General features: G+C 46.7%; 1 protein-coding gene across 8 annotated transcripts in view; it reads right to left on the bottom strand.

Moving 5' to 3' along the window:
• Positions 1-14,287, bottom strand: part of MAP3K13 (mitogen-activated protein kinase kinase kinase 13) — a 165,504-nt gene that overhangs the window by 52,077 nt on the left and 99,140 nt on the right. For all 8 annotated transcript variants that reach the window (XM_056534161.1, XM_056534162.1, XM_056534160.1 and 5 more), the window contains one exon: positions 5,737-6,294. In XM_056534161.1, coding sequence (XP_056390136.1) covers positions 5,737-6,214 — 478 coding nt within the window. In that variant the 5' untranslated portion in view covers positions 6,215-6,294. The remainder of the gene's footprint in view (positions 1-5,736; positions 6,295-14,287) is intronic.

Raw genomic sequence — 14,287 nt, 5'->3', positions numbered from 1 at the left:
CCGGAGAACGCAGGTCTGCACGGGAGAAAGAAGGCAGAGCAGGGGAGAGAGGACGTACACAGCTCCTCATCTCCCCTCCCCCTGCTCTGCCTTCAGAGGACGAAAGTTTCCACAGAGAAAAGAAGGCAGAAGAGCAGGGGTGAGAGGACGTACACGGCTCCTCATCTCCCCTGCCTAATGATTTCTATGAGTGAAGGGGGACATACTGCACCTGCTGGGGATAAGGAGGGGGACATACTGCACGGGCTGGGGATAAGGGGGGGGGGGACATCACATACTGTGGATGACTTCTATGTGTGAAGGGATATACTGCACGGGCTGGGGATAAGGGGGGGCATCACAGACTGGGGATGATTTCAATGAGTGAAGGGGACACACTGCACGGGCTGGGGATAAGGGGGGAACATCACAGACTGGGGATGATTTCTATGTGTGAAGGGGACACACTGCACGGGCTGGGGATAAGGGGGGGGGCATCACAGACTGGGGATGATTTCTATGTGTGAAGGGGACATACTGCACGGGCTGGGGATAAGGGTGGGGGGCATCACAGACTGGGGATGATTTCTATGTGTGAAGGGGACATACTGCATGGGCTGGGGATAAGGGGGGAACATCACAGACTGGGGATGATTTCTATGTGTGATGGGGACATACTGCACGGGCTGGGGATGAGGGGGGGACATCACATACTGTGGATGATTTCTATGTGTAAAGGGGACATACTGCACGGGTTGGGGATAAAGGGGGGGGGGACATCACAGACTGGGGATGATTTCTATGTGTGAAGGGGACATACTGCACCTGCTTGGGATAAGGAGGGGGACATACTGCACGGGCTGGGGATAAGGGGGGGGGGGACATCACATACTGTGGATGACTTCTATGTGTGAAGGGGGATATACTGCACGGGCTGGGGATAAGGGGGGGGCATCACAGACTGGGGATGATTTCAATGAGTGAAGGGGACACACTGCACGGGCTGGGGATAAGGGGGGAACATCACAGACTGGGGATGATTTCTATGTGTGAAGGGGACATACTGCACGGGCTGGGGATAAGGGGGGGGGCATCACAGACTGGGGATGATTTCTATGTGTGAAGGGGACATACTGCACGGGCTGGGGATAAGGGGGGGGGCATCACAGACTGGGGATGATTTCTATGTGTGAAGGGGACATACTGCATGGGTTGGGGATAAAGGGGGGGGACATCACAGACTGGGGATGATTTCTATGTGTGAAGGGGACATACTGCACGGGCTGGGGATAAGGAGGGGGACATACTGCACGGGCTGTGGATGAGGGGGGGACATCACATACTGTGGATTTCTATGTGTGAAGGGGACATACTGCACGGGCTGGGGATAAGGGGGGAACATCACAGACTGGGGATGATTTCTATGTGTGATGGGGACATACTGCACGGGCTGGGGATGAGGGGGGGACATCACATACTGTGGATGATTTCTATGTGTGAAGGGGACATACTGCACGGGCTGGGGATGAGGGGGGGACATCACATACTGTGGATGATTTCTATGTGTGAAGGGGACATACTGCACGGGCTGGGGATGAGGGGGGGACATCACAGACTGGGGATGATTTCTATGTGTAAAGGGGACATACTGCACGGGCTGGGGATAAGGGGGGAACATCACAGACTGGGGATGATTTCTACGTGTGAAGGGGACACACTGCACGGGCTGGGGATAAGGGGGGAACATCACAGACTGGGGATGATTTCTATGTGTGATGGGGACATACTGCACGGGCTGGGGATGAGGGGGGGACATCACATACTGTGGATGATTTCTATGTGTGAAGGGGACATACTGCACGGGCTGGGGATAAGGGGGGAACATCACAGACTGGGGATGATTTCTATGTGTGATGGGGACATACTGCACGGGCTGGGGATGAGGGGGGGACATCACATACTGTGGATGATTTCTATGTGTAAAGGGGACATACTGCACGGGCTGGGGATAAGGGGGGAACATCACAGACTGGGGATGATTTCTTCGTGTGAAGGGGACATACTGCACGGGCTGGGGATAAGGGGGGAACATCACAGACTGGGGATTATTTCTACGTGTGAAGGGGACATACTGCACGGGCTGGGGATAAGGGGGGAACATCACAGACTGGGGATGATTTCTATTTGAGGGCACTTTGAGGGGAAAAAAGTTGGCATGCATTACGGTTTGGGCACTCGGGCTCAAAAAGGTTCACCATCACTGACCTATACTGTGTAGTATAACCACTGAAAAGATGTGTAATCTCTTACTGTCTAGTGCAGTGGTCTCCAACCTGTGGACCTCCAGATGTCGCAAAACTACAACTCCCAGCATGCCCAGACAGCCAATGGCTGTCCGGGCATGCTGGCAGTTGTAGTTTTGCAACATCTGGAGGTCCGCAGGTTGGAGACCACTGGTCTAGGGAGTATCTAACAGCTGCCAACAATATATTTCACCCCCCAAACACCTATGTCTGTCACAGCAGGCAGAATCCCCTTGACAGTGGAATATATTATCAGCTTCTGTGCCCTAGACCCCACTCCCACCTTTTCAGCCTTTCCTTACCCTTCACATGACTATAAGACATGGACACAGACTGACACACAAGCTCCTCACTCACTAGTAAACAATAAGTACTATAATCCGTGTCCTGCTGCTGCAGACAATAGTCAGTGGAGGGGAGGGGGTCAGCCATCTGCTCAGTGACATCAGGAAAGATGGAGAAACTTCAATGCATCTCTCTGACTAGAAAAATACAGGGATCTGTACACAGCGGGCATTTATTTTTGTATTTTGCTGATGCCATGCTGATTGATATAGTCCAAGAGGATGCTGACAGCAATATTTGTTTCTCTATTTGTTTAGACTGTAAACATTTGGAGTGAATTATCCTACAGCTGCAATCTTCCCTAAGCCATTTTCATAGGGCCATCTGAGATGCTGAGATCTGTAGCAATCTTCTGAAGCTCTGTATAAGTGACCTGACACCTGAGAGTGCCTTCAATATAGGAGCTGACAAACATGGCTCATAATATAAATGGTAAAACCTTACCATGGATTTAGACAGTGAGTCTATGGTTTTCTAAAGAAACTAAACTGATGGGTATAAGGTAATAGAAAATGTATGATGCTGTCAGGTCGGGTTTGTAGACCCAAAGTAGGCCCAGGACTTGTGTCCGTAATACAGATGCAAGTGGCCCTAGAAATATAGAATGTGTCGGCAGATAAGAACCATCTAGTCTGCCCAATAGCAATTTTATAGCCCTTAATCTGTGTTCACACTGTGCATTATTAACTTGGCATTTTCTGTTTTGATTGGTAAACTCTTGTGTCTCTAAATAAGTTCACCAATAGAAAAAATGCAGGTTAAAAGGGTACTCCCATGGAAAACTTTTTTTTTTAAATCAACTGATGCAGGAAAGTTAAACAGATTTGTAAATCACTTCTGTTAAAAAATCTTAATCCTTCCAGTACTTTTTAGGGACTGTATCCTAAAGAAAAATACAAAAAAGAAATTAATTTCCTCTGATGTCATGACCACAGTGCTCTATGCTGACATCTGCTGTCCATTTTAGGAACTGTCCAGAGCAGGAGAAAATCCCCATAGCAAACATATGCTGCTCTGGACAGTTCCTAAAATGGACAGAAGAGGTCAGCAGAGAGCACTGTGGTCAGGAAATCACAGGAAATGCATTTCTTTTTTGGATTTTTTCTCTTATTATTTCTTTTTAGTATACAGTCCCTAAAAAGTACTGGACGGATTAAGATTTTTTTTAAAGAAGTGATTTACAAATCTGTTTAACTTTCTTTCCACGGGAGTACCCTTTTAAGAATGGAACAAAAAAATACAACCTTAGGTTATATTCAAACCCCATGTTTTGAGCCTCTTGGGTATAGCCTTATTGTAGCAAGGCTGGTTTTCATGTTATGGTTGATCAGTGTAGCATTTACCAATACCACCATACACATTGGCAGTTAGATAGAATAAGCTCTAAAGAGAGGTATACCAGGCACAGCCGGATCACAGGTGTATAGGCGTGAGATAAGGACAGGAGAAGTCAAGGCTTCAGGACAGAGGAGATGCTGAGATATAACCCGGGGTGTTCATACATCTAGAAATTAAAGTAGTTGCAACAAATGCCAAAAGAGTATAGAGGGAGCACTCACCGGTATATAAAGTATCAAAACTTCTTCTTTATTGATTTCAGAAAACAGACAGTTGCAGCATAGCGGGGAGACAACAGGATGGACAGGGAGCCTGGATGGGCAAGGACCGTGTTCCAAGTGCTGCGTCTGCACTCTGTTCTCTGGCATTTGTTGCAGTTAAATAGAATGTTTATCCATTGTATAATGAACATTCTTATATAATAATGATAACAATATTAATAATGTACTTTACCCCTGATTTATCAGAATGTGGAAGACAAAAACTGCTGTGATTTGCACACAATAACCAATCGCAGCTCAGCTTTTACTTTACTTTTACTTTACTCCGTCCCTAGATATCTTATCCTCTATCCAAAGAATAGGGGATAAGGTGTCTGATCGCGGGGGTCCTGCCACTGGGAACCCCCGTAATCTCTCCTGCAGCACCCCCTGTCATCTGGTGCATGGTGCAAGCTTCGCTCCGTGCCAGATGACGGGCTATACAGGGGCCAGGGGATTGTGATGTCATGGCCCCGCCCCCTCGTTAAATCACGCCCCGACCCCTTAATGCAAGTTTATCTGCGCGGGGGGCGTGGTGGCTGTCATGCCCCCTCCCATTGACTTGCATTAAGGGGTCAGGGCCATGATGTCACGATACTCTGGCACCTGTATCGCCAGTCATCATGCACGGAGCGAAGTTTGTGCCGTGCACCAGATGACAGGGTGCTGCAGGAGAGGTCGCGGGGGTTCCCAGTGGTGGGACCCCGCGATCAGACATCTTATGCCCTATCCTTTGGATAGGGGATATGATGTCTAGGGGTGGAGTACCCCTTTAAGACAGTAAAGCTGAGCTGTGATTGGTTGTTGTGGGCAAAATCACAGCAGTTTTTCTCTCACACATTTTGATAAATCAAAGCTTAAATGTTTATACCACTGCTCCCTTTCACTGAATAAAAACACTTTTGTTTACATTCAGAGGATGAACCTGTCTTGATTCTACATAATAGACAAAGGTCTAAGGTTGTATCACACCTTGGAATTTCTGAATCCGGCTTTGATGCCTTAGTTCTGGGACTTTCTTGTTCTTCCGACTGAATCCCATTTTGTATTGAAGTTCCATTACAGAACTTCCTTATTGTAAAATGAGCAACAGAATCCCACTGAGATCAATAGGATTTTGTTGCGTGCGGAATCTGCAATGAATTTTCTTGTGGACCACTATGGAGTAACATGTTCTCCCCTTTGGAACAATGCCTCCATAATATGACATGGGGGATAACAGATTTGTACATAATATGTGACGAAAAGCCTCCATACAGAATTTCTGGTATATGAAGGTACATCTTGAAACCATACCAGGCTATGGATGCCATATTATCGATCAGTACCACACCAACCTGTAATTCAAATCTTTAAATCAGAGTATATAGGGTTACAATAGAGAAACTATTCGATTGTGTATGAGTAGCACTCCTATATCAGACACAAAATGACAGATTGCAACATGTTTTCATTAAAATGTGTACACTTTTTGGAACAATGTTACATAATTCCACTGAATTTTTTCTTACCTTGCTGTTGTAGTTTATAATCTGTAGAATAAGCCTTGCCTATCATATTCCATACAGGCCGCAGACAGCCAAAAAGTCCCTCCAGGAATCCTCCATTTCCACTCCCAGAGCGACTGAAATGTATCTTGATGTCTTCGGTACCACTATTACTGCCTCCATCTCCTGAATGGCTGCTGCCTTGAGGTGCAACATTCTCTATTTCATCTTGGTCCCTCAGCTGCAAGACACTATTCTCAAACTGATCTCTAGAGTCCTCGCTGATGGAGGTCAGGACCGCTGCAGTGACTGGGCTGTTGGCATTTTCACACAAGTTATCACACTTATCTTGAGTATCTTGAGACTGGTGACCAGATATGGTGTGATCACTATATCCTACCATGTACTCCTTATCTTCGCGTATTGTATCAACAATGAGATTTGGAGAAGATGACCAACTCAACGGATCGTGCGGACTGGCCATGGTACCATCGATGTGCATGGGGCAGCCAACCCCAAGACACCAGATCTTGAGGTGGCTTGTTCAGCTCAGCTTAGGAATTAGGAGCAGTTCACATGGACCTGTAAAAGAAAAAATAAATAAATAATATATCCATGTGTGAACAAGAACAAACTTTAGCATAGATCAGCCTTTTAAATCCTCCCTGGATCGAAGGATGATGTCATGTATCAAAAGTGTCAGATGCCCATAGCTGCAACAAATTTGCGAACCTGTTGTAGGACACCTCATTTACAACCAGAACTGAAGAAAAGTATCTCTGCACATATATTTTGTAGCATATTTTTCTATTTTTAATCACACAGTATTTACATGACATCTTATCATGGGAAAACATACAATAAAGGCAGCCTCTAGTGACTTTCACATTTGCAACTGAAGTAAGGGTAAAGTAACAGTGGTATAACTATAGGGGCTGCAGATGGTGTAGTTGAACCTTGGCTCAGGAGCCTAAGTGGCCCTAAGGCCTCTATTTCCTATGAGAAGTATAATGCTATAAATGAAGCATTATAGCTTGGGGCCTTGCAGCAGTTTTTTCACTAGGGCCCAGCACCTTTAGTTTACACTACTGGAAAGTAGCATGTGAGCTTCTGATATGGATAAGAAGATGTACAGAATGGAGTAGTGGCACAATTTACCACCAGCAGGAAGCCCCATCCCACCATTTTATTGGGCAACTATCCTCTGTGTTCATACCTGCCCCTATTGTTGTCTGTTATAAATACTTACCTTTTATTGACAGATTTTCTGTCAAGGAATGGCTTAAAGTATAGAAGAGCTTTACTGCCTGGATGTAAAATTTTAGCTACACACAGACAAGCCAGTAAGATAAGTAAATCACTGATATCGCTATAGGTGGTTTCTGCTTTTTCTCTGCAGACTCTGCCAATGTCCTGTTCAGTGCTCACATTCAATTACCCATAATGCACTATACAGGAATTAACAGAGCGTGATTATATCAGAGCAGAACCTCTGGTGACAGCTGCCTACCACAGCCTGTCCTTGGGTGGAATAAACCCATTCAACTTGAAGTTCATTAGAGATGTTCTGCAGGTTTATGGGAATGTGAAGACAACCCTTAGTAATGACATACCCTGCAGACTCCATCGTTTGACATTTCTAGGCTTTAATAATTGCGCAAATAAACATTTAAAAAGCTGCTTAAGAATAAGAATGGAAACCATTCACTACAGTAGTAAAGAATAAGAACACGCCATGTAACTGGCATTCACAATACAATGATAAAACATAAAGTGTATCAGGACAATGTATTATGTATTCTGATCTATAACTAGGCAACGATAGGTCCCTCTGTTGTCCGTATCTGTCAAACTATCTGTCTCCTGCAGCACGTAGAGTCATTTTTTTCTGAAAAAATGATAGACATCATGATGGAACCTGATGGATTGGGTCAGTGGGGTCCATTGGGTGCCTGCCATGTAACAGATTCAGAATTTCCATCATCTTCAGTTTTTTGTCCATATGACAGAATAGAAAACTGAAATACAAAGGCAGATGTTGACCTAGATATAATGATGTCAATTATTAGCTAGCTGAGAGTATAACTGCTTCCATAACAATAGGAATCAGTGCTGGCATTAAGATGCATTCTGTGCCCTGTCCAAAAGTGCCTTTTGGTGTCCCCAATCGTTTTTTTATTCTTATGTAATGTTGCCATTTGGTGCATTAGCCTATTGACATTTCTTTCCCTCTTTATGTTCCTTCAGTGCCCAGTTGCCCCATTTAATCATTTACACATGCTTTTAACAGCTGACCAAAGGGCTTTTCAGGTGGCAGTCCCTCTGCTGCCAGGATTTTGTCCCTGCCCCATCTTATATCCTGATTTGGGATACAGACCACAGTAATGTAAGATGCAAAACTGCACTGCACAAAGGGTCTTCTACCATAGAAGCAACTACAGTGAATGCTAAAGGGAGGGAGCGCAGTGCAGATGGACGATTATCTCAATAGGTGGTAAGACCTTGCCCATACTTGTAATGTTGGGTAGTCATGAAAAGAGAATTTAGGGCTCAACAAGCATCAGAACCTCTGGTCCCTGGGGTTTAGGAGTGTGGTAGTATCTAGCAGCACCAGAAATGTTAACTGCTGTGGGCTTCTTCTTTATGTTCTTCCGTATCCTGTAATATATTCTTACTTTACAGAATTACCATATAGTAATTCTAAAAGGTGCATGACAACTGTGACATATCTTAGCAGATACTGGTAGTATTGATTTTATGGACCTGTTTTATTTTTTCACCATATTAGAGCAGCGCTGGCATGCATTGTCTGATCTGGAGTTCAGTTTTTTGTGTAAATATCTGTTCACTTGAACATCTTGTTAGACGGCCAAGCCAAACAGCATGTGACAGGGACCGGGTAGTGTGAAGAGATCAGGTCTTCTATCACACGAAGGGAGTCAAAGTACAACGCAGGTTTCATGGTATCGCACTCTTGTGTACTGAGAAAACATTGCTGGCTGTACAAACAAAGGCAATGTTTTCTGGTAATGTGGAACAATTTTTACTTATACTGTATATACCAAATAAATAACAAAAGTGCACACAGTGTGATAGATTATTCAAATATACAATAATATACTCTACATGTAACTACAAACTAGTGAATGAGAGCACTGAATGTGATGCTCTTTTGAGATTCCTAACTTGAAAATCAATTCATTTACCATTAATGGCTACTTATCCTAGAAGAAAAGTGTTGGCCACTAGGTGTCACAAACTGCTGTTCACTGCCTGTTGTTAGGCTTTATCATCTTTAGAAACATAGACAGAGGGAAGGGCATAGCTAGGCCTATGTGCTAGAGTTATGGAGCCTGGATTGTGACTTTGTAATCTGTAAACCTTCCTGTCTCCTCCAGAGGATCCATTATTTACCTAAAAGCTAAATCAAATTTTTTTTCATGAATTTTTCACCTTCCATAAAGTTCTGGCCAGCTTCCTCTTGTGTTCCTACTACTGTGTGTACACAGTGCTGCCTCTTGAATGAAATATCCTCCCCTACCCTCTTATCTTGTCCCCATCATCCACAGTGACATCAGCTTTGTGCTTTCTGTAGCCCCTCCCCTGCTGGGCTGATGCACGACATAGCAATAAGGAGTAGATGCTTTGCTGTACTGTGATTGGCCAGTAAAATATAAGAAATTAATTCTAGTTGTAAGTACTGCTGGCAAAAAAGACCAGCTCAGGTCCTCCACCCTAAGTTTCATCGAGGGACTCCTGAGGAGCATTAACATCACCTTGTCATGTTGGAAGGTTAATGTCACAAAACCATGCAGGTTTTAAAAATCTTTTGGGTATGCTAGAAGTACTTTTGCTAGATGTACTTTGTAGTTGCTCTTGTGCTAACAAGCTGTAATTTAATCACTGTATATTTATTGAAATGGCTGCTCCATCTTGGCTGGTCTCTCCTCCCATCTGCCCAATGCTGTTTTTATTTAGAGCAGACAATAACTCAATCCTATCTGATCTGAGATAATATTTAAGGTTAAGGCCTAGTAAAGGTCTCTGTTTATTAAAGGATCCCACCTGCATGAGGCTGCTTTGTAGCAAGAGATGGGCAGATCAAACTGTGGGCTTAGAACTACATATATTGATAAGTATTTAGTAGTAATGCAGTTCAATCCATGCATTTATTATTTGCATATGTATTGGCACCTGTAGAGTACTACTTTTTGTGTGTTTTTCCCTTTGCACTGTATAATTCATTTATTGGGATGTGCTCTCCAACTTTTTGTAAAGACATACTTTAAACAGCTGTGCAGAGTGGCAACCTGACATCTCTGATACCATTTTAACAAGTCAATAAGATTCCAAAGTTTGAAATCCAAGCTGTCAAAACCAAGTGTTTGCCTATGTTACATACACTGCTTAAAAAGGGAACACTCAAAGGGGTACTCTGCTCCCCAGCGCTGCAAAATTCCACCCCACACCAGAACATTGAGTTCCTGGACGCTGTGTGCGGGCTTCCGTGTTCAGGCCCGCCCCCTTTGTGACGTCACAGCCTGCCCCATCAATGAAAATCTATGGGAAGGGGATGCGACGGCCGTTAAGCCCCCTCCTATAGACTTGCATTGGGGGGGCGGGATGTGACATCACATGATGTAACTAGGGGGCAGGCGTGAACACGGAAGCCCGCACACAGCGTTCAGGAACTCAATGTTCCGGACGCTGGGGAGCGGGGTAACACGCTGGGGAGCAGAGTAACCCTTTAAACAACACAATGTAACTCCAAGTCAATCACACTTCTGTGAAATCACACTGTCCACTCAGGAAGCAACACTGATTGACAATCAATTTCACATGCTGTTGTGCAAATGGAACAGACAACAGGTGGAAATTATAGGCAATTAGTAAGACACCCCCAATAAAGGAGTGGATCTGCAGGTGGTGACCATAGACCACTTCTCAGTTTCTATGCTTCTGGCTGATGTTTTGGTCACACTCTGCTGGCGGTGCTTACACTCTAGTGGCAGCATGAGACAGAGTCTACAACCCACACAAGTGGCTCAGGTAGTGCAGCTCATCCAGGATGGCACATCAATGCGAGCTGTGGCAAGAAGGATTGCTGTGTCCATCAGCATAGTGTCCAGAGCATGGAGGCGCTACCAGGAGACAGACCAGTACATCAGGAGATGTGAAGGAGGCCGTAGGAGGGAAACAACCCAGCAGCAGGATTGCTACCTCCGTCTTTGTGCAAGGAGGAGCACTGCCAGAGCCCTGCAAAATGACCTCCTGCACGCCACAAATGTGCATGTGTCAAACGGTCAGAAACAGACTCTATGAGGGTGGTATGAGGGCACAACATCCACAGGTGGGGGTTGTGCTTACAGCCAAACACCGTGCAGGACGTTTGACATTTGCCAGAGAACACCAAGATTGGAAAATTTGCCACTGGTGCCCTGTGCTCTTCACAGATGAAAGCAGGTTCACACTGAGCACATGTGACAGAGTCTAGAGACAACGTGGAAAACATTCTGCTGCCTGCAACATCCTCCAGCATGACCTCTTTGGTGGTGGGTCAGTAATGGTGTGGGGTGGTATTTCTTTGGGGGGGCGGCACAGCCCTCCATGTGCTTGCCAGAGGTAGCCTGACTGCCGTTAGGTATTGAGATCAGATCCTCAGACCCCTTGTGAGACCATATGCTGGTACAGTTGGCCCTGGGTTAATCCTAATGCAAGACAATGCTAGACCTCATGTGGCTGGAGTATGTCAGCTATGGACTGGCCCACCCCAGACCTGAATTCGATTGAGCACATCTGGGACATCATGTCTCGCTCCATCCACCAACACCACATTGCACCACAGACTGTCCAGGAGTTGGCGGATGCTTTAGTCCAGGTATGGGAGGACATCCCTCAGGATACCATCCACCTGCTCAACAGGAGCATGCCCCGGCATCATTCAGATCTAGGATGTGTTATCTTAGTGTTCCCTTTATTTTTCTGAGCAGTGTATATATTATATATATATATTTTATATATATATATATATATATATATATATATATATATATATATATATACATACAAAGAAAGAAAACCAAATAATAGGTTGGCCAGCACTATTGATTCCAAACTATTATATGGACCTGGCTTACAGGTGCAGGCTGCTGGGCTAAATATACAGCAACAGGGGAATACAGCAGAACACTGCTAGTGTTAGGATTCGGCAGGCTGGAGGTGGATCCTCTGTATCAGAGAGGGATTGGCGTGGACCGTGCCGGTTCTAAGTTGCTACTGGTATTCACGCAAAGCAGGATGGTCTTGCAGCGGCGGTAGCAACCAGGTCATATCCACCGGCAACGGCTCAACCTCTCTGACTGCTGAGATAGGTGCGGTACAAAAGCACAAGGCAAGAGCAAGGTCGGACGTAGCAGAAGGTCAGGGCAGGCAGCAAGGGTCGTAGCCAGGGGCAACAGCAGAAGGTCTGGAACACAGGCTATGGACATACATTAAACACTTTCTCTGGCACAAGGCAACAATATCCGGCAAGGAAGGGAAGGGGAAGTGAGGTTATAAAGACAGGGAGCAGGTGGAAGCTAATTAGACTGATTGGGCCAGGCACCAATCATTGGTGCACTGGCCCTTTAAATCTTAGAGAGCTGGCGCGCACGCGCCCTAGGGAGCGGAGCCGCGCGCGCCAGAACATGACAGCCGGGGACCGGGACGGGTAAGTGGCTTGGGATGCGATTCGCGAGCGGGCGCGTCCCGCTATGCGAATCGCATCCCCGTCGTCAGTGTCAGTGCAGCACTCCCAGTCAGCGGGTCTGACCGGGGCGCTGCAGAGAGGAGAACGCCGCGAGCGCTCCGGGGAGGAGCAGGGACCCGGAGCGCTCGGCATAACAGTACCCCTCCCCTTAGGACTCCCCCTCTTTTTGTCTCCTTGTCCCTCCAAATGAGACGAGAACATAGGGGGCGCCTCTTGAGTTTCCTTCCGGAACAAAAAGAAGTCCTGGGTAGCTACATCAGCGGCAGGTAATCCAGAAGAAGTGGGAATGGGGAGGGGGGGGGGCAGAGGGTGAAGCTTGTCACGGGGCAGAGTGTCACCAGGAAGGGGGCTATGAGGAGCAGATGTGAGGCATCGTTTGTGACGAAGCAGGACCCCAATTCTTGATCTCCCCGGTGGTCCAGTCAAGGGTGGGAGAATGACGCTGGAGCCATGGCAGACCGAGGAGGACTTCAGAGGTGCAGTTGGCCAGAACAAAAAAATCAATTTTCTCGTGATGGAGTCCAATGCTCATAAGCAAGGGCTCTGTACGGTAACGCACAGTGCAGTCCAACTTCACTCAGTTGACAGAAGAAATGTAGAGCGGCTTGACGAGACGGGTCGCCGGGATGCAGAACCTATTAACCAAAGAGGCCAGAATAAAATTTCCAGCAGAACCAGAGTCCAAGAAGGCCACAGCTGAGAAGGAGGAGTTGGCAGAAAGAGCAATCCGCAAGGGCACAGTGAGATGTGGAGAAGCAGAATTCACACCAAGGGACGCCACTGCCATTTGAACAGGGTGCGTGCGTGCGTTACCCAGACGTGGAGGACGAATAGGGCAATTTGCCGAGATTGCTGGGCGATCCCCGTGGGTAGGTCTGCGAGACTTGGCAGCGGCACCTCATAGGGATCCATGGCCGGATCTACTGTTAGGATTCGGCAGGCTGGAGGTGGATCCTCCGTGTCAGAGAGGGATTAGCGTGGACCGTGCCGGCAGACCGGTTCTAAGTTGCTACTGGTATTCACCAGAGCCCGCCGCAAAGCAGGATGGTCTTGCAGCGGCGGTAGCAACCAGGTCGTATCCACCGGCAACGGCTCAACCTCTCTGACTGCTGAGATAGGCGCGGTACAAAAGGACAAGGCAAGAGCAAGGTCGGACGTAGCAGAAGGTCAGGGCAGGCAGCAAGGGTCGTAGTCAGGGGCAACAGCAGAAGGTCTGGAACACAGGCTATGGACATACACTAAATGCTTTCTCTGGCACAACGCAAAAAGATCCGGCAAGGAAGGGAAGGGGAAGTGAGGTTATAAAGACAGGGAGCAGGTGGAAGCTAATTAGACTGATTGGGCCAGGCATCAATCATTGGTGCACTGGCCCTTTAAATCTTAGAGAGCTGGCGCGCGCGCCCTAGAGAGCGGAGTCGCGCGTGCCAGAACATGACAGCCGGGGACCGGGACGGGTAAGTGGCTTAGGATGCGATTCGCGAGCGGGCGCGTCCCGCTAGGCTAATCGCATCCCCGTCGTCAGTGTCAGTGCAGCGCTCCCGGTCAGCGGGTCTGACCGGGGCGCTGCAGAGAGGAGAACGCCGCGAGCGCTCCGGGGAGGAGCAGGGACCCGGAGCGCTCGGCGTAACAGCTAGCACAAATAAATAGATAAAACATGAGTATATAGATGAAATATGAGTATATAGATAAAACATGAAAAGCTATACAGCTGTAGTGCAATACATGAAAATATGAAATTATGAAACAGTGAGGTACTTAGCTTGCAAATTTGGTGCCAAATAGCTTGGACCGTCCAACCATGGTAAGGTGACCTCATTTTGGGACGGA

This window comes from Hyla sarda, chromosome 8, assembly GCF_029499605.1.
Source record: "Hyla sarda isolate aHylSar1 chromosome 8, aHylSar1.hap1, whole genome shotgun sequence".
In the NCBI taxonomy this organism is placed as follows: domain Eukaryota; kingdom Metazoa; phylum Chordata; class Amphibia; order Anura; family Hylidae; genus Hyla; species Hyla sarda.
The sequence above is the reverse complement of the archived record's forward strand: the minus strand, read 5'-3'. Positions and strand labels throughout refer to the sequence as shown.